This window comes from Apiospora phragmitis (genome assembly GCF_038363925.1).
Source record: "Apiospora phragmitis strain CBS 135458 chromosome Unknown utg000007l:2111988.0-4706623.0:1.0-2598199.0, whole genome shotgun sequence".
NCBI classification, from domain to species: Eukaryota; Fungi; Ascomycota; class Sordariomycetes; order Amphisphaeriales; family Apiosporaceae; genus Apiospora; species Apiospora phragmitis.
In genome coordinates, this window is record NW_027117406.1 from 2451156 (window position 1) to 2470599 (window position 19444).

Sequence of the window (19444 nt, forward strand, 5' to 3'; positions counted from 1 at the left end):
TATTTCCGCGGACTTACCTCGGTTCGGGGGCGCTTCTTCTCCGTCTTCACCTCAGAGTCAGCCTTCTCTGAGGGGCTAGGTCTCTTCATGCTGACTGTGGTTGCTGGAGTGGGGCGAGCAACTGCTACAGGAACATCTGCGGGAGGGTAAAGTGCCGCAAACGGATTGACGTCGCGCGGGGACTGGTGGGCAAAGCAGTGCTGCCGGTAGTGGCTGCCGCCTTGGGGGCCTTGGCTTGAGCAATCTCGTCGGCCTGCAGTTTGCCAATATTGCCCAAGTCCTCCAAGATGCGGTGACACGCGTCCAGAACTAGATTCTGGATGTTGCCGTTGCCTTTGAGGGCAACGTCGTTCTTGTTCTTCAAGGCGCGCTGCAGGAAGTAGTTGCATTTGGCCGCGCTGATGTATTCTTTCTCGTTGTCGTAGACCGAGAGGTCAAGTGGCATCTGCGGCGCAGCGCTCTTGGCTGGTTGCTCGTCACCCATTTTGTATTTGGGCGCGTAGCGTCGGTGGTTACCTTGGGTGGACGATGTTGATTAGATGAAGCCCGGCTGGATGGAGAGGCGCCTGAAATTTGATGATTACAGGTTGATGCCATAAAGTGGGCGGGAGGCTTTGCGGTTCGTACAGTTGTAGCCAAGCGCGGCTGCTTGTTTGGTGGTGTTCAGGTGCAAGGATGATTTTTGTCTTGAGAGATTTTCCCTCAACTTTCTGTTGTTGTGAAGTTGGTAAGTGGTATGGAGTGGGTGGTTCCTGCAAGTGCCCTTGGGAGTAAGTGCACTGCTTGGGTACTGTTTTGAAAATGGTAGGTCTCTCCAGTGTAGTTCTCATTTCTTAAGGGTTGGTCATCTTCTTCTATGCTACTGAGCTGGTCTTTACTGATCACTCACATTACTTCTCACGTTCACTCGGCGTTTAGGGCATGCGTCGTTTTATTCTATAAGACTTGATGGCTCAGGTAGGTAGCTTTGAAGATAACGCTTCGGTAGCTTAGAGCGCTTAAGTGATTAACTATTACCGTTGTCGGTTACCGTATCCGCCACGTTGTTGCTATAATAAATATGAGTCGGAGTCTCGCTAGAACCCGTAATCTCTCGGTTTGTTCAGGAGTGGGAAACGAAGACCGTCGGCCATCGATTTGGAGTCCACGGTCTGTCGTCGGAGGCCCTGTGCTTCTTTTTGATGCCAGACAGCACTGCCATTTGCTTCCTCAACCTCTTCCTCCAGGCTTTCAGGCGTCGTCTCAGGACGTTCCTTTCTGCTTTCCCGGAGTCCCGAAGCCCCCGATTCGCTGTCGTTTGGGACTCTATGAGTGCTTCTTTCGAAGTGTTGACAGTCCTTTGGATCGATACTACAGCACCAACGATATTCTGGATTGATTCTGTGGATAGTCGAGCCCATAATTAGTTGAACCTTATGGTCATCTAACCTGTTTTTACTTGTTTCTTCCAAGACGCTCACGAGACGTTTAACATCGCGGACCGCCATGGGCTTGGACCTCCCGATAAGTCCGCAGAAGTTGGTCCACTTGCAAGTCACCTCTGCATGAACATATCCATCTACTGTTTGTTCTTGCTGGATAGATCTGCCGCAACCTTGGCAGTCCGCATAACTGTTTGAGGGTGTTGCTCAGCTTGATGATGGCTTTCTGTGTTTCAAGTGACCTTTCTTGCATCTCACCCAGGACTTTGATAGTGTCGGTAATCGTCCGATTGAACTGTGTCTCTAAACTCTGGAGATAGGGCTTGTTCAAGTATCCCAAGGTCTGCCAAATATAGGCCATTTTCCCAGTCACACGAGGGAAGTAAGGGTCCACCTCACCGAGAAACAATCCAAGTAGTGTAGTCGCTTTCACTATGTCGAAGCTGAGTTCGCTCCACAGGCCCGCCGCTGTTGTGAGCTCCTCGCCGTACTGTTCCGCGTAATCTTGCGTTTTCTTGATGTAGTCTCGTTTTCGCCCGGCACCATGTAGAGCCCCCGAGAGTGTCGCTGTATTAAATGACGTAAACCGGAAGATAGACGATACCTCCCGATAATCGTCAGCATAGACGGCGATGTTAGAAAAGTTGGCCTGCGCGTCGAGATAGATGTCTACTGCCGTTATGCTGTTTCTGTGGTGGCAGATGCCATGGTGCTGCTGAAAGACCGTGTACGTACACGCCCAGCCGAGCAGAACGGTAACGCTGAGTTTGCATGCGACGTGTGTCACTCCTCCGCCTGCCATTAAGCAACCGACGAAGTGGACTCTCCGATACCATGGCCAAGACAACTCAGCAATCTGCCTAATCAGCGCTCGGTATTATTATTGCTAGATATTGGCAACCGTTATGTTGGTTTGTAAAGGACCAGTGTATCTGATCCTGGTCTTTGACCTTTTCTAGCAGATATGAAGAATTTTAATTTGGCGCGCTTAATATAGCTTTGTTATAATCCCGCTTTGAGCAGGCAGCGCCGATATCGTCTGCCGAGAGTTGGACAAAGAAGCCGAGATCATGGACGGAAACGGCTAATGGTTTTCTTCCTCTTTCTGTCAAGTGTTACGCGCCTATTATTCATATCGGACTTCTAACAGGTGTATTTCTTTATTGATGCCCGGAGACAGCGCGTAGTTAGGGATAATTGTAGAAAGATAGGGGGTAGGGCATTAGGGCTACTAATACGCCGGGAAATAAAAATAACGAATGACATTCTTAAGTCATCGACACTTCCAACTTAGAGCAGTGTCCCTAACTCGATAGTTCTAGACATGCTCAAGCTCAGTCCAGGCCCAGCTCGCGCGAGACCTTGTAGCCCCAGCGGCAGGTCCGGATGTCGAATGCCTCCGGGTCCGAGAAGATGCCTGAGTCGAAGTCGACCGGGTCGCCCGGGGCCGGGCCCGTGATGTGCAGGGAGCCGCGCGATAGCGGGTGCAGCCGACGCCGGCCAGCATGTAGTACTGGCCGCGGGGGACCTCGGAGGGGTCCTTGGGGTAGCTAATAGACTCGTAGATGATCGGTCAGTTTATCAGCAACGAAACAAGCTGGGCACAGTTCATGAAGAAAAGGATGGTGCTTGGGTGGGTGTGTTTCATACCCGGCGCCAAAGGACATCATGATCAGAGGCTTGGTCTTGTCCGATTCGAAACCCCGGTTCCACACCTCTTGGTAATCGGCACCAAAAGAAGCCAGGTCAGATTGGCTCGGCCGCAGCTTGCAGCTGACATCCATGACGTTCCAGCCTACCATCTTGTCTCCGTCCTGTATCATCTTGGTCAGGTCCATCGTTCCCGTCGCTATGCCATCAATGGTTTCGTCCGGCCTCAGGTTCGACCGGAAAGCCACCGAGACAGAGTGGTGATCCTCGTAGCCCTCTCCCACCCCAGGGATGTCGGAGACGACCGGGATCCCGGCCCGCTGGAGCACTTCGGGGCTTCCGATCCCGGACCACTCCAGAACGGGCGGAGTTCCGAGCGCACCGCAAGAGACCACAACATTCTTTCTGGCTCGCACGGTGCGGGAGCCGCGCCTTCGCCACTGGGCTGATAGGTGACGCCGCATGCTCGCTGGCCCTCAAAGACGACACGGATGACCTGGGAGTCGACGACCACGTGGAGGTTGGAGTGCTTGCCATCCTGCAGCCTGGGGTGTAGATAGCAGTGGCCAGTGTCCTGCCGTTTGCCAGCGGGAGAGATGAATCGTTTGGCACGCTGCATCCCGTTGTTGGATTCGAGATCGCTCAGGTCTTCGATCTCGCCCCAGCCGAGCTTCTCTGCGACTGTCAAAAACGCGTCTTCGACCCGATGCGAAGCAAACGTCCCTCTACTGATTTCGATGGGCCCGTCATGACCGTGAACATTCTTGGGGTCGTTCCCGTGATACGTTTCCGTCTGTGGAACTTGGTCAAACAAACAGACCCCGGGAGGGTGAGATGCGAAATTGAGAAGGGCGCCTTACTTTCTTCATATACGGCAGCAGATCCTCGGCGCTCCAGCCAGGTGCTTGCCAAGAATCGTAATCGGATCGTTGTGGCCGGCTGTACATCAGAAAGTTGACAGATGAGCCACCGCCCAGAACGTGACCAACGGGGACGACAATTTCCCTGTTGGCAAGGAAATCTGATTTGTTGCCCTTGTGGAGCGTCATGGCCTTGCTACCGGGCATTCAGTGTAGAAGGAACAAGAGCGGCTTGACAATGGTGGGATCGCCATAGTTGTTAGCCCCAGCTTCCACCACCAAGATGGACAGAGACGGGTCCGCATCGGACAGCCTGGAAGCGACAATACACGCAGCGGTACCACCTAAGGGAAATTTTGGTCAGTCATTTCGAGGTGGACAAGATGGACAACAATTAAGACCTATTCTTACCTCCCGCAATAATAATATCGACTTCGTCGATGTCCGCGGGTAGTTGGCTGTAGAGTGGCATTTTGGAGGGAGGGGGACGAATAGTCAAGGGGATGCTGAGGTGTTTGAACGACCATCGCCCGAGATACTAGTTGGAATGAGCTTTTTATAGAGGAAAATCTTATATGATTGAGGGGAGGGGCAGAATAGAAGGGCCGGCCAGGCAGCGTGTAGCGTCTATGCGCCTAAGGCCGGATCGACAACCTACCCCCACCCCCTTACTGCATGAATGGACCGATGTTGGGTGACAGTCTCCTCATCGGTTATATCGGCGTGGCTTCCCATTGATTCCTTTTCTCAAACCCCGGTTGGGAATTATGGAGATTGCCATTGTCTCGGTATCCGCCCCTAACCCCTGACCTGAACTCCATGCAAGGGGGAAAGGTGTGTGTAACGACCCCCTCATTCAATATTGCCGTTGCACTGAAGCTGCTTGTAATAGCAGAATCTTCCGCCGGTGACTTTGCCGCGGCAACTCGCATAAGTGCCGAACATCGTTTGTTATCGTCTCGGGCGGGCGGACGGGTCCTTGCTCGTCGACCGGGACATGGTGCATGTGGCCCCAGAACGGCTATGCTTGCGTGTTGCAGTGCAGATTGAGCACGGCCTGGACAAAGAACGCAAGATCATGGACGAAAACGACCATGGTTCTCCTCCCCCGCCTCCCCTCTTTCTATCAGGTGGTTGGATCGCCCCAGGATAGAGAATAGACAAAACTGGCCAACAGAAAATCAGATTTGGTTCTATATGGCTACAGGTCCCCATCACAAGATATTCTTTCTACTTCTACTTGAACGGCAGTTCATGAACCTCATGGGCTCAGTACCCCTCTTACCAGATCTATTGTAGACCTATGCCTGCTGCAAGGTGAATCTATCGTGCTGAGGTTAGTGTTGAATGGGCTGTCCGTACGTACGGGGGTTCCGGGTTCAATCGGGGTTATATTGCTGTATTCGTATTATTCATGTCTATCTTCAATACGAGCTGCGAGGGGCATCGTATACCCCTCTTTATGAAACAGAAAAGGGGTTCGTGTTCCTGCTGTTCCAATAGTTAGAGACAAGTTGAAGGGGAGGATGTTATGATCTCCCAGATGTACCCGAATAAAACAATCCACCTCATCACCTCTAATAAGAGCCCTTCCAAACTTCTAGTTCCTCGTCCGTTCTACGTGAATGCATCCAGACCTGCTCCGTAGTCCAGACGTATAGGAAAATACCCACGCCAAGCATGTGTATTCCAACAGTTGACATCCATCATCATATTGAGCCATTCCTTTTTCCATCAACATCTCCGACATCACGACACTTTTCCTTCTCCTTCCCTCCCACTCACCCATACCGCCTCCACTGCGGCGGCGCCAGCCCACCCCCGCCCCTAAGTCCACCCCCGCCGTCACCGGCGCCGGCGGCGGCCCCGCAGGCCCGGGCAGGATCTCGCGCAGGCAGTCGTTGATGTCGAGCCCCTGCGCGCGCGCGGGCTCCCACTGGCGCGGGTACCCCAGGCTGCACTCCTCGAAGCGCGTGCCGTCGCGCCAGTCGGTGCGCGGCACGTGCAGGTGACCGCTGACGACCACTTTCGCGTGGAAGCGCGTGTGCCAGTTCGCCGTCCGCTTCGTGCCGCACCAGAGCGTGAAGCGGGGGACGCGCGGGATGTAGATGAGGTCTTCGCGCAGGGGCCAGTGGTTGGCGATGACCAGGGACAGCGGTTTTTGTTCTTGTTGTTCAGATGTTGTGGTCGTCTTGGCCTGGTAGGCCGCAATGGCCTCCTCGAGCCGCCGCTCCGTCTCGGCCACCAAGGCCTCGCACCACGCCTCGCGCGTCGGGTACGGGTCCGGGTGCAGCAGGAACTCGTCCGAAGCGACGGTGTCGGCCTCCTCGGCCCACTTGAGCGCGCCCTCGCGCGACACGTGCGCGGGCCGAAAGCTATAGTCGTACAGCGCGAAGACGGGCGCGATCAGCACGGGCCCGCCGTCGCCGTCGCCGTAGTCTCCCGCCTCCCAGACGGTGTAGGGGTCCTCGGGGGTCTTGACGCCGTACCGCCGCGCCACGTCGACGCACTCCTGGTACTTGTCGCGCCCGCGCAGCGTCGTCTGGGTCACCAGGCTGTACAGCTCGTGGTTGCCGGGGCACCAGAAGACCTGGGCGAAGTTGCGCGTGGCCGCGGCGAAGGCCAGCTCGAGGTGGGCCGGGGTCTCGCCGATGTCCCCCACCAGGATCAGGCCGTCGTCGGGGTGCGGGCGGAGGTTGGCTAGCTCCTCCTTGTTCAGCCGGTGGCCCAGGTGGAGATCCCCGATGGCGTATAACTTCATGCTGTCAGTACCCGGATGGAATTGCCGATCGACGGAATGCAGAGTATTTGATCAGCCAGGTTTGGAAAAGCAATCATAGATCTTATCCGGATGTTTTCTTTTTCTTTTTCTCTGCTCGGGAATGTCGGAGAATGCTCTCAGTCAGCTTCGGAGTTGGATTAGGCTTTCGATTTGGCTGGAGCTGACAGCGGGTTTATAGGTCTTGGCTTCGCCCCCAATCCGCCCGTGGCGCGCTAAGCCTTGGTCGCCGCTGGTGGAGCTCGTCGAGAATACTGGCCTTGATTGGGTAATCTGCTCGGAGGGCCGGAGATCCTTGCAAGGTCGGATTCCTCCGGGCACTCCTCGACAGTTTGTCTCAGCTGTAGTGGTGATATAAAGGTTATTGTGATATTCCAGAATCATTGCCATGCCAGACCAGAACTACTTCATTCACGGAACACCAGTACTTTGCTACGATGTAGACTAGGCGAATGTCATATGAGAGAGTTATGTCTTTGAGTTTCCATGTCCAGGGGTAACCTGCTCATTGCGACTTTTTCGTTTCTGCCGGGCTGACTTGACAGCGAAGTTTAAATGATCCCGCATTGGCCGAGTCTATTTATCATAACCAGGAAACAGATTATCAGGGTGACGAGGATATCTCCTGACGCGATTGGACAACCATGGACTGGAATCCTTCGGAAATATTGTCCAAAGGCGACCGGTAATAGCAGGAAGAGAGACGACGACTGATGCCAATTGACGCCTGGAGATGGGTGTGATGATGGGGATGTGATAACCATAAGTAATTGTTGCTCTTTATCCTTTCGGTGATTTCGATGCATCTGACCAAATGTGACATATACTGCCATCACATCGGCATAGTATGGAGCATGTTCGGTGTCGCCATTCCTTTCCTTCATGCGTCGCCACGGTCATGATCGGGGCATTTGATGAAAGCTGTTGCGCCTCGGGGTCAACCCCTGGGGCGCCATGTTCAGAAAAAGGGCGGAAACGCAACTCGTCTGGCAACAGAGTCCTCTTACACCGGCTTAGGCCCGGCCCCCAACGAGCCTCGGGATGTCAACGTCTGGGAATACCCATGCCAAATTGATGGTGTGCATCAACATAGTCTACTGACGTCCCAGCTCACGTAAAGTGCCATTTATAGGCGTTCTTTCCATGCATATCCTCACACAGGGCGGCCTTCTGATAGCGGGGAAAGACAGGGCATAACCAGCAACGCAATATCAACGCACATGCATTAGCAATTTGCTATCTGTCGGTCTACTTATCTAAACCCAAACGCCGCTTTCCTTCTTCGGTCCAGTTAAGTGGACGCAGTAGATGTGAACCCTCCCTCCTCATCATGTTAAAGCCGATCCCCTGTATGTGGTGGTACATAGATGAATATGTAACATTTCCGCCGTATAACAATGACGACGACGACGACGACGACGACGAAAGAGAAACCGATATCTGCTTAGAACTCCATCCCGCGCCTTGTATTTCTTTCTTCTTTCCTGGAAGTTGATGGAAACTGATGGAAACTCCGTTCACCCGCCCGCTTTGGTTGGTGGGTATGTATGCTTCGCGTAAGTTGAAATGCGTCGTGGTGTTTGGTGTATATCTTGGTGTGGTCTAGTCGAATCAGGATGCTGTGTTTCCGCCCCCTTCTTCTTCGTCTAGAAATGCTGAAAATCGCATAGGTGGGCTCGTCGTGTTGTACATGAAAGACGACCAACTCTCTTTAGTCCTCACTCGTCGTATCCTCCACCGGAGGGCAGGTGCAGAACAGGTTCATGTCGCCGTACGTATCGTCGATCCGGCCGACACTGGGCCAGAACTTCTTTTCCCTTAGATACGGTAGAGGATATGTCGCCTTCTCTCGGGTATAGCTTCGTTCCCACTTGCCCTCGCCATCTCCGTCGATAATGTCTTGTACGGGATGGGGCGAGTTCTTGAGCACGTTGTTCTCTCGCGGGACCTTGCCGTCCTCGACTTCCTTGATCTCCGCGCGAATGCTGACAAGAGCATCGATGAAGCGGTCGAGCTCTTCCTTGGACTCGGATTCGGTGGGCTCGATCATCAGCGTACCGGCGACCGGCCAACTCATGGTGGGTGCATGGAACCCGTAATCCTGCAGACGCTTGGCGATGTCGATGGCCTCCACTCCGGCGCTCTTACTGAAAGGACGGACGTCAAGAATGAACTCGTGGGCGCAGCGACCATGGTTATTAGTGTACAAAATGGAGTAATGGGGCTTCAGGCGGGAGAGCAGGTAGTTGGCATTGAGCAAGCCGATCTTGGTCGCATGGGTTAAACCCTCAGAGCCTACCAAGGACAGTCAGTAAGCGTGATTACTAGAACTAGTGGATTGGTGCTTGGAGAAGATCATGACGTAACTTACCCATAAGCGTGTTGTATGCCCAGCTGATGAGGTTGATGCTCGCGCTTCCGTGGTTGGCGCTGCTGACGGGGTAGGGCCCACTCTCCTCCAGTGCCGAACCCGGAAGGTGCTCGGCCAGATGCTTCTTGACACAGATAGGGCCGACACCGGGACCACCTCCACCGTGGGGGATACAGAAGGTCTTGTGCAGGTTGAGATGGCAGACATCGGCGCCGATCTCACCGGGTGAGCACAGTCCGATCTGGGCATTCATGTTGGCTCCGTCCATGTAGACCTGGCCACCGTGCTCATGCACCAGCTCGCAGACCCTCTTGATCTCGGGCTCGAAGACACCGTACGTGCTGGGGTAGGTAACCATGATGGCACCCAGTTCATCTTGGTGCGCTTGGCATTTGGCCTCGAGATCTTCTAAATCGAGATTGCCTGTTTTGGTGTCACACTTGATGGGACAACTCGCATGCCCGCCATGGCAGCCGACGCGGGGTTGGTGCCGTGTGCTGAGATCGGGATCAGGCAGATGTCTCGCTTCTTGTCTCCCTTGCCATGCTTCTTGAGGTAGGATCGAATAGTTCGCAGACCAGCAAATTCACCTTGAGCTCCCGAGTTGGGCTGGAGAGAAACGTTTTGCATTCCTGTGATGCTGGCCAGCTGGAGCGTGAACAACTGGAAGAGTTTGTCATAATGCCTCGAGTCGTTGGCGGAGCTGTGCGGGTGCAGCGTCGAGAAAGCCTCGTCCGTGATCAGGGACATCTCGGTCGTGCCGTTGAGCTTCATGGTGCAGGAGCCGAGCGGGATCATGGAGTGGACGAGCGACAAGTCCTTGGACTGCAAGTGGTAGATGTAACGCAATAGCTCCGTCTCCGAATGATGCGTGTTGAAGACCGGGTGAGTCAGGAAGCTCGAAGTTCGGCGTACAGCTTCGGGAATGTCCACTGAGTTGCCGCTCTGGGTGAGCACCGTGCCAACAATGCTCCTACCGTTGACCTTGGCTCCCTGCGCCATCTGGAGTATCTCGACTAGCGAAATGAGCATGGACCTCGAGGTGGTTTCGTCGATGCTGATACCAATCTGTGTAGCTCCAACATTTCGGAATTGGAAGCCCCTTTTCTCCGCCAATTTGTGGAGAGATTGCTGCTTCTCCTCGGATCCCGCGTCAATGATGACAGTATCAAAGAGCACAGCTCCGCTGCTGCTTGCGGCGCTCTTGATTGTTTTCAGTCCACATGATTCAGCAGCCTCCTGGATAACGCGTGCACCACGAACAGTCCGCTCGGCAATGGCCTTGAGGCCCTCGGGCCCGTGGTAGACGGCGTAAAGTGCACTCATGTTGGCTAGCAACGCTTGCGACGTGCATACGTTGCTGGTCGCCTTTTCTCTTCGGATGTGCTGCTCTCGCGTCTGCAGGGCAAGTCGGTAGGCGTTGTTGCCAAGGCGGTCCTTGGACAGGCCCACCAGTCTTCCCGGGATCTTCCTCTTGTTCTTCTCGGTCACGGCGAAGAAGGCAGCATGCGGGCCTCCGAAACCCATAGGCACACCAAATCGCTGGGCGCTGCCGAAGGCGATATCTGCGCCCCACTCTCCGGGTGGCTTCAGCAGAGTCAGGGCGAGCAGATCGGTAGCACAGCTCAGCAGAGAGCCTTGAGAGTGAACCACATCGGCTAGCTCCTTGAAGTTTGCCACGTCGCCGAAGGTGTCGGGGTATTGCACCGTAACTCCAACCAGGTCGTCTCCGAGTTCCTTGATCTTGGCCATGCCCTCCTCACTGGTGATGTTGGGAACCTTCAAGATGCGGATTCCAAACCCCTCGGCGCGACCGTGGAGAACACGAACGGTGTGTGCGTGGACAGTGTCAGACACAACAAACGTCTTCCCTCCCTCTTTGCCCTGGATGTCGGCAGAACGTTCATCGACATGGTCATGGCCTCGGCAGCTGCCGTGCCCTCGTCCAGCAGGCTAGCGTTCGAAATAGGCAAGGCTGTCAGATCACAGACCATGGTTTGGAAGTTTACCAGAGACTCCAAGCGACCTTGGCTGATCTCGGGCTGGTAGGGTGTGTAGCTGGTGTACCATGCCGGGTTTTCCAAGATGTTGCGCTTGATGACGGCAGGGGTAATCGTGCCGTAGTAACCAGCACCGATAAAGCTTGTTATTGTTTTTAAGCCTTTCAAATTCTTGAGTGTGTGAAACTTCTGCACCAGCTCCGACTCGCTAAAAACGTCATGTCGCTTAGCAATTTTGACCTGCATGTGCTGCTGAGTGAGGATGTTGGCGGGGATAACCTCCTTGATGAAGTCGTCGAGAGATGCGGGCGCCGGCGACAGGGCCTTGAGCATCTTGGCGGTATCAGCATCATCGGGGCCGATGTGGCGACGGGCGAAAGTGTCCAGGGCCGCGTATGCGACAATGGCCTTTCTCGATTGCGGGATATGGTTGACATCGACATCGGCTGCCGGCGCAGCACTCTGGGTGAAGGCACGTCGGCTCAGCTTGGGAAGTTGCGCAGTGCACCGGCGACATATCCAGGCGTTGTTATTGGCCAATGAGGCACGTGTGCCGGACAGCAGAGACACTGATGGACCCCGGGTTTGGGTGGCCAATTGGCCCAGGCGCCGCTGGATGGCCCTCGCTGGGCTGGCCATGTTTCCAGGAATCTCCCGAATGCGATCGCAACAGGATGTATATCTAACGGCAAGAAAATAAAAATGAAAATAGAACAGAATGGAAAAGAATGAAGAGACACGAAATCTGTTGCCCGCCAATCAGTTTGTCGAAGAGGGAAAAGTGGTATCGGGGAGAGAGCAGGTTGGTTATCGAATCGTACCCGTAGTCGTGCCCTTACCCCGGAACTGTAAGGAGTGGACTCCTAATAATGGCTGGCTGGTATTACTTATCGAGGGGTCACAGATGATGAGCCGAAACGAGACGTAATGGAAATCTAGTTTCTGGACGAGGGCCTTAAGCCGAAGAACGCCGACGCACGGAAGAGAGCTAGCATGCGAACACGAATGTGTCGAAGTAACCGAGTCTACTGGATTGCAGCAAACAAATCAAGACTTGAGTTGGGTCGAGGTGAGAATTGAATGCAAAGGAGAGATAATTATTCAAACATGGCGGGTCATAGGAGCAAGGGATTGCCCAGCAGGACGAGACAAGAAGGGGGAAAAAACACCTTACACATAGAATCACGAATTATCCTGGAAGCAGGCGAAGCCAGGAAAATGCCGGCCGTCATCGGCCCAAACTCTAATCTGCGCTGCTTTTGCTGATAGTACCTGTGACAAAGTGCAGAGAGATAGGCGGCCAGCTTATCTCGGGCAGGGGGAAGGACGGCCATCCAGGCGAGAGCCGACAGACTGTCGAATCAGCGACTCATTGGTCTCAGTAAGGACCTGTTTTCGGAAGACTGCTCAAGGTCGCGCCTACACCTACCGTCTCTAGTAATGGATGTGCCAGCTGAGGATGCCTTTTCCCTAAAAGTAGCCAGCTAGCTAGGTTATTATTACCTGCGAACTTCACTTTCTTGGCCTCTCCAAACTTCATCTTATCAGTCACGTAGGAGGCTGTTAGTGGCAGATGCACACTCCTCAGTATGGAGGCTGGTAGTGGCCAAAGGCGTTGCAGACCTAGCCCAGTGGCCTGGGTAGGGCCAAAACTTGAGAACATGGGGTTGATTGCACTAGCCCCCGATCCGGCTTAGGAGCTAAAAGCCGTAGCACCGTCATTCCCGTTTAGTGCTTGGTCCATCCCAAAAATTTGTTATCTGTTTTTCGATAACAAGCCCATGCAAGCTCTAGAAGACATCATCACCAATTCGAGATACCCAACCCAGCTGCAGCAACTCGGTACCTATATACACGACGACACTCTCGCTACCGACTCTCGAGATTAATACATAACCCAAAATGTTCGGAGGATGTACGTTTTGATCTTCATCTGGACCCCAAACTAAGACAGCTTGAACTAACCTCCGCCTCTGCACAGTCGCACCGCCCCAGTTCTCTAAGGAGGAGATCCGCGAGCTCGAGACCCAGGCCAACCTCACCGTGAAGCAGTTTGTTGGCACCGCCGTGCTTCTGTACATCTGTAAGTATATATAGAGAGCTACATCAGCAGCGCGCATGACAAAAAAACTGACTCTTCTCTCCCTGAAAGCTCCTTTCGTCATCGATGCCTTCTCGGGCTTCTTCTAAAAACCAGAAGAGAGAGATGACGACAAAGAAAACCACACTTTCATGATGAACACCGCCCATGCGAAACAAGTTTTTGCACACGTATAATGCTGCATACGGGGGACACACGCAACAACATGGCGTCGTGCCGTCGTGCCACTACACTGTACCATAGGAGAAGCAACTTCTCCACTTCAGATCCCGCGGCATCGACGGATTTTGCCTCATAGAGTTGGGCTGGAAATAGACAGGCAGGCACGCATTGGTCATGTATACTACGTGTAAATACTAGGGCAATGGACAGGACATAACTTCTTGCATAGCTTCTATCGATTGGTCTGGGGGATGTGCCGCGTGGCTGCGACTCACCCTTTGCCTTTGTTTCTGGCTCGGGCAACGTTCATCATATCCATTACGCCCGACTCCCAGAGCCCTGGTCTCTTATGCTGTAGATCGCCTTGCCCAATTCGCAATTATTGAGTCTGACCCTCGCCTCGTCAGAACACTGGTGTTACACTGCAGCTTTCCTCGGCATCGCTTCTATGGTATCTCGACCTATTCCAACATCGATTCATCCCCTTCTCTAACGTATCATCGTGCATCCGCGGTAGGGTTTCTCTCCTGCTCCCATTCATCATAATCCTCCTTGACCTTCTCGACCATGGCCTTCAGGGCCTGCAGCTGCTTGTCGTAGTCCTCGAGAAGCTAGGGTGTCCCAGTTAGTAAATCGAATAACTACATCGTGCCCAGACAACGCTTACCTTCTTGGCCCTGGCCTCGGCCTCCTCCGAGATCCCGTCACCACTAAGACCACCACGTTGGTTGATTTCGTCCCGTAGAGTGTCGGCATGGTTTCGTAGCATGATGAGTCTGCTCCACAGCTCTTCGTTGCGTGCGCTCAACGACGGGTCGGCCAGACCACGATCCAAGGCCTCGAGCTTGGACTTCAACTCATCTTCGTCCGTATCCAGCGCATATCCTCGGTTGCGAAGCACCTGGACCTTGGTGGCGATGGCGATGCATCTCTGGCGCAGGAGCGCATGTTTCCGCTTGGCGTTCAGGGCCCGCACACTCGTCTCCAGGTCGTGCTTGGACAATATCGCATCCAGGGAGCTGTTTATCTGGTGGAGCGCATTGTTCAGTTGGGAAAGGTTGTACCTTTGGCTCTTCAGACGCTCGGCCATATGAACGAAGCCTGTCGCGAGCACGGGGACGTAGCCAGGGCCAGGCTTATCGCGAACGGCCTGCTCCCACTCGCGGGGGTCCTCGTTTGGGCCGGGTTGGTAGAAGGGAACTTGCGCCTCGTCGACTTTGTTGTAGAAGTAGTGCTTGAAGACGGTATCGGACGAAGTCGGATTCCACTTTTGGAAGATGGACACACATTGTTCTGTTATGGGCTTCTGATCTGTTTGCCAAATTGAGTGAGCTCTCTGTGCGTCCAGGGAAGACGGCTCAGTGACTTACGGGTAGAATCTTGACCGGGTTGCCATAACGAGGAACGGAAGTTCTGCTGAGTTGAGGCCCCAAGCTGAGATTGCTGCTGCGCTTGTTGTTGCTGTTGGAAATATTGATGGTAAGCTTGATGGTGTTGTTCGGTAAGGGCTTGAAAAGGACTGCTGACTCCAAAGGATGGTTGTTGTTGTTGCTGCTGCTGCTGTTGCTGCTGCTGCTGTTGCTGCTGCTGCTGTTGTGGCTGGCCAAACAAGCTACTGGTACCAAATGCGTTCGTCGACTGCTGCTGCTGCTGTTGTTGCTGCTGTTGCTGGCCCAGTGCTTGGCCAAATACGCTTGATCCGGCGGCGGGAGTCGTACTCGAGGCGGCGGGTTGGCCGAAGATGGAGGAGGTGGCCGGCTGCCCAAAGCCCGAAGTGTTCTGGGTAGGTTTGGCCCCAAACAACGACATGGCGGCGAGGGTTTGGCAGCGCGTATGGACACTACGGGTCGAGACAATTGATCGCGATGAGGTGGGGAGGAAATAGTGTGGCCGGAAGAAAGGTCGTTCGAGGTCGCGAGCTGTGTCGCGTAAATATTGACGTTCTCTGGTCTCGCAGGTACCTCAGCTCCAATTGCTCGGCGGCCTGGGATTTTTGGAGGCGCTAAGCTGCTGCCAGGCCCAGCTCTTTCTTATCGATAAGTGAGTACCTTGTCAAGCTTGGATGGAAGCCGGGCAGATAAAGATCAGCTTGTTCATTGTGCAGGTCACTTTGGGATCATGTCGATGGGGGAAATAAGTGATAAATATTGACTGAATGAAACATTCTTTTCTCCTCCCTTGGAAGCTGCTTTGCGGATTAAAGCCTAGGTTACTCCAGATACATGTAGATGTTCGACAGCCACACAAGCTCGGGTCAGAAAAGCCCCGTTGTGGCTCGAGCCAATCAGTGGTCTCAATTTCCAACCTGGGCTTGGAGCCGCACTTCCATCGCCAACGATCCGACGAACGACGAGACGACGCAAAGGAAGCTGTAACCTCCCTCCACAGCGACGACCCAACATCCACCCGAAGAGGCCGACAACACCGCAGACATGGCGGCCCGGAAGCCCATGTACGTCCCTCCCCTGCTCTACCCCCGTCAACTAGGGCCAATTGGCGCCAATGGCGTCCGGAAAACTGCGCTCTCTGCACTGCCGCTCCCGGTCGGAGAAAACCCCAAGCTAATGAATGATCTCGGTGCACAGCTTCAACCAGCAGGTCCTTGTGGACACCACCCCCCTCCCTGACTCCATCCCCAAGGTCAAGGAGGTCGGCGCCACCTCCGCGCCCCTCCTCTCGGCCTCCTTCTTCATCGGCGCCCGGTGCCGCCCCTACAACGATGACTACATGCAGTGCAAGACTGAGAACCCCGGCAAGGGCGAGTTCGAATGCCTGAAGGAGGGCCGCCGCGTGACGAGATGCGCTGCCAGCGTGTAGGTCTTCCCCCTTCATGCTGGAGGTCTGGTCCTAGTTCTGGTGCTCCCCGAGTCGTCGTGGGCGCAGCATGATGAAACGAGACAACGCGGGCAACATGGCTACAGTATATACAGTGCGTGATCGCTGACATGGAGCCGCCGATTAGTGTCGATGATATCAACAAGCACTGCCTCGACGAGTTCCGAAAGCACTGGCAGTGCCTCGACAACAACAACCACCAGCTCTGGCAGTGCCGCAAAGACGAGTGGAAGCTGAACAAGTGTGTGTTCGACAACTTGGTACGTCCGCTCAAGAAGGGCAGCGGTTCATTCCCCGCGATTTCCCGAGCATACTTACTTATATCTCGCGCAGAAACTCGAGAAGACCATCCCCGATGCCCAGGGCATCCCCGTCCACCTGCGCTCCAAACAGATCTACGCCCACTACCCCGCCCTGCGAGACCCCGGCCAAGCACCGTTCAAGAAGGCCGTTGATGCTCCTGGTGTCGAGGCGCCCGCGTCATAAAAAGAAGAATGCGGGGATCGTACGAGGATGATGGGAGGCGGGGCAACGTCTGTGTACATAGAGCAAGAGATATCAGCTGTCCTCTGTAGGAATGGGACTCCTTTGTGAACGTAATCTTCCGCCTGGATCCGAAATATGTGCCTCCTATCCGAGTGGCAATTTTGGGCAACAGAATGTTGAGTGTCATCTAATGCGTATTATGTCCCGACACACGCTCGCCAATTTGGGCCTTCAGCTACTGGCATAAGTTGCCGTCTTCAGGCTGCTACTGATTTCCACCAAGTCAAAAAACCCACAGTAGGACTACTCTGTTAGCCAGCATGTTCATTTGTTCCGCATGAGCAATCACGGTAGCCATTGGGATCTTCAGGGATCAGCAGTGTGGTTGGTCTTCAGTGGAAGTAGAATTCGAAGACGCTGTAGCTCTCTGGATAGGTATGCATATTGGTCGTTCTAGTCGTCTACTTTGTGAAAGACGATAGGTGTCAGATGGAGATTCCCCGATTAATCCCTTGCATCAACCATTAGCACTGCAAAGGATGTATCCAGGAAGATCGTGCTGGCAGCGCAGTACATCATCAGCCCAGCACAATCTAGGGTGCATGGTCACTCGCGGTAAAGCTATTAAGCCGGCATTCTGTCAATGCTCGGCTACTCGATCCGGAGGCTTCCAAAATAGAACGAACTTCGTGATTACTCTAGGATTGAGGGCTTCCACCAAGTTTGGTCACCATTGCGAAGCCCTCAAATCTATTTCAAGCATTATATATAGTATGATAGAAGCCAGCTCAGACGACACCCTTATCCCAACCCAGCCCATTCTCTCTACAGATCTCCGGGTTCCAAATGCCAAGAGCTCCTCAAATATCTCGTCACAGTAAATTGCTCTCTGCCTGGCTCTTCTCCGTCATATCCAGCCAGACTTAGCATTAGGTGTAGAGCCCCCTCCTCTACCCCTATTTTTCGGTAATGTGGCCTGTGAAACCATTGCAGGGAACAACACGTGACTCCTGAGAGCATTCTCTGCTGAAAAATACGCGAGTCTGTGTAACTGGCAACGGATCAGAAGTTTGCTGCCGAAATCTGGATGCCCCCCCTTCCCTTTCCATCAACACCGGCACACCCGGGCGCAGCTAAGCTTGGTTACGATGGGCGACGACGTGGGAGGTAATATGAGACCACACTCTCCAGTGCTGCGGTGTGTCCATGGATGTCCACCGATTTGCCGCCCCTCTTCGCTCGCTGTCATGGCGTACAAAAGTAAACAGCGGGAAACTGCATCAAGTCAAAAATTCGCTCATGTATCACAGGAAGCCGTTTCTGACTTGTTCATTCGTAATGCTGGGGTTAATTACATCCAGCCATGCATAGGCAGCAGCAATCCATCCAGCTGATTTGTCCGGGCATACTGTGAATGATCACCCCCCTACTTCAAATATATCCAGGTACTCGGTTTCTTCAACGAGCAAGTGCAAGGAACGTTGCATTAGTCGAATGCGACACATGCATGTCTCACCATTGGATTGCACAGCTTCCGTGAATAGATGACCCTTCGCTAGTAACCGACCACCAGTAAAGTATGCCCGAGAGGGAGAAACGCCGCATTGTATGATATTTCTCAGAGGGGGTGGTATACGGTGTTGGCGTTCGGTGTTGGCGTAGTTTTGGTGTTCCGGGGGAGCCGGCAAAGAGATGGAGGAGGGTGACTGTTACGAGACCGAATCTGTCTCCTGTCAGTGTGATCGCGAATTCATCATTAGCTGTTCTGCTGTTCAAATAGTGGCTCTCTGCTCTTTGTGCCTAACATAACACAGATCAGAGGTTCATGTAAGCTTACCACGTGTGCAAACTTCTACTATCGTCGTACCCGAATACCATGAGCCAGATCTAGATCAGATGGATCGATTGGTTTGTTACACATGCAACGCACTCCCGAAGAGAGAAAGAGAGAGAGAGAAAGAGACTAACACCCCACTCTCCAGGAGTGACACTTTTCCACACTGTACTGCCCTGTGATATGTTCCTGTGGATCTGAACTTCATTAGTGGAAAATCTCCTACTATCATCCCACTCCTGCTGTGTGTAGTACCATCGCAAGCTCCGTGGCAAGAACAGCCCATATTTTCAGTACAGTTCCCTCGGGTTCCCCTGCCCTCCCCACATCAAATGCGTTGCGGACATTCACATGCATGAGAAAGCACCTAGCCGGGCTACACAACAGGCCATTTGTGTGTGGCCCGTTTTCTGTCTGACGAGAATGACAGCAAGTGACAGAAGAATAAGAAAAGAAAGAGAAAAAGCACACTACACGGGCAAGTGCATATGTATCCTACCTTTAACGTCATTACCTACCAATCCACCAAGTCGATCTGACCCCTTACCCCAGATCGTCGGATACCGGCTCGCTCCCCTTGTTCACGCAAGAAATAAGATATCCGACAAGCATCAGACCAGCATGAAGGTGGTTTCTGTATCCTATCACATGATAGGGATTTTGGGTTTTGGTTGTACGACAGACAGTGCGGAGTGGCAACTTGCTTACAGCAGCAGTACGCAGTATTCAGGGCGGACAATCCGAACTGAGTGTTACACACACGTGTGTAGCTAGCTTGAGGGTTCAAACTACGACCTAGGCCAGTTGCCGAATAACAAGTCTATAGAAGTATGTAGTCGGCTTACCCAACTAGTTGATCCCGAATCTTGTGAATCACTATCGAGTAACCATGACATGTCAGGTCTGTAGCACTATGCCGCCACTACGCCCCGTGTTGGCAGTGAG

At 53.6% G+C, this 19444-nt stretch overlaps 7 protein-coding genes across 7 annotated transcripts; 1 reads left to right on the plus strand and 6 right to left on the minus strand.

The window, feature by feature from the left end:
• Window positions 1-124: 124 nt before the first annotated feature.
• On the minus strand, window positions 125-484 carry PG994_008371 (uncharacterized protein; the record flags this gene model as incomplete). Its single annotated transcript, XM_066859780.1, has 1 exon — window positions 125-484. One exon carries the CDS (start codon window positions 482-484, stop codon window positions 125-127), a length of 360 nt encoding a protein of 119 aa, XP_066715267.1.
• Window positions 485-1076: 592 nt separating this feature from the next.
• On the minus strand, window positions 1077-2223 carry PG994_008372 (uncharacterized protein; the record flags this gene model as incomplete). Its single annotated transcript, XM_066859781.1, has 3 exons — window positions 1077-1380; window positions 1429-1611; window positions 1664-2223. 3 exons carry the CDS (start codon window positions 2221-2223, stop codon window positions 1077-1079), a joined length of 1047 nt encoding a protein of 348 aa, XP_066715268.1.
• A 516-nt stretch (window positions 2224-2739) lies between these two features.
• On the minus strand, window positions 2740-4403 carry PG994_008373 (Alcohol oxidase; the record flags this gene model as incomplete). The annotated part of the gene is made up of 6 exons (XM_066859782.1): window positions 2740-2971; window positions 3072-3391; window positions 3454-3864; window positions 3932-4123; window positions 4169-4275; window positions 4343-4403. The coding sequence occupies 6 exons, from the start codon at window positions 4401-4403 to the stop codon at window positions 2740-2742; spliced, it is 1323 nt and encodes a 440-aa protein (XP_066715269.1).
• Window positions 4404-5548: 1145 nt separating this feature from the next.
• Window positions 5549-6692, minus strand: PG994_008374 (metallophosphoesterase-like protein; the record flags this gene model as incomplete). Its single annotated transcript, XM_066859783.1, has 2 exons — window positions 5549-5568; window positions 5717-6692. The coding sequence occupies 2 exons, from the start codon at window positions 6690-6692 to the stop codon at window positions 5549-5551; spliced, it is 996 nt and encodes a 331-aa protein (XP_066715270.1).
• Window positions 6693-8421: 1729 nt separating this feature from the next.
• PG994_008375 (glycine dehydrogenase (decarboxylating)) lies at window positions 8422-11720 on the minus strand (the record flags this gene model as incomplete). The annotated part of the gene is given in 4 exon segments (XM_066859784.1): window positions 8422-9005; window positions 9082-9504; window positions 9522-10965; window positions 10983-11720. 4 exon segments carry the CDS (start codon window positions 11718-11720, stop codon window positions 8422-8424), a joined length of 3189 nt encoding a protein of 1062 aa, XP_066715271.1.
• A 2121-nt stretch (window positions 11721-13841) lies between these two features.
• Window positions 13842-15153, minus strand: PG994_008376 (nucleoporin complex subunit 54-domain-containing protein; the record flags this gene model as incomplete). Its single annotated transcript, XM_066859785.1, has 4 exons — window positions 13842-13955; window positions 14012-14655; window positions 14715-14805; window positions 14872-15153. The coding sequence occupies 4 exons, from the start codon at window positions 15151-15153 to the stop codon at window positions 13842-13844; spliced, it is 1131 nt and encodes a 376-aa protein (XP_066715272.1).
• A 623-nt stretch (window positions 15154-15776) lies between these two features.
• Window positions 15777-16665, plus strand: PG994_008377 (uncharacterized protein; the record flags this gene model as incomplete). Its single annotated transcript, XM_066859786.1, has 4 exons — window positions 15777-15796; window positions 15930-16157; window positions 16307-16439; window positions 16513-16665. The coding sequence occupies 4 exons, from the start codon at window positions 15777-15779 to the stop codon at window positions 16663-16665; spliced, it is 534 nt and encodes a 177-aa protein (XP_066715273.1).
• Between the last annotated feature and the right edge of the window lie 2779 nt (window positions 16666-19444).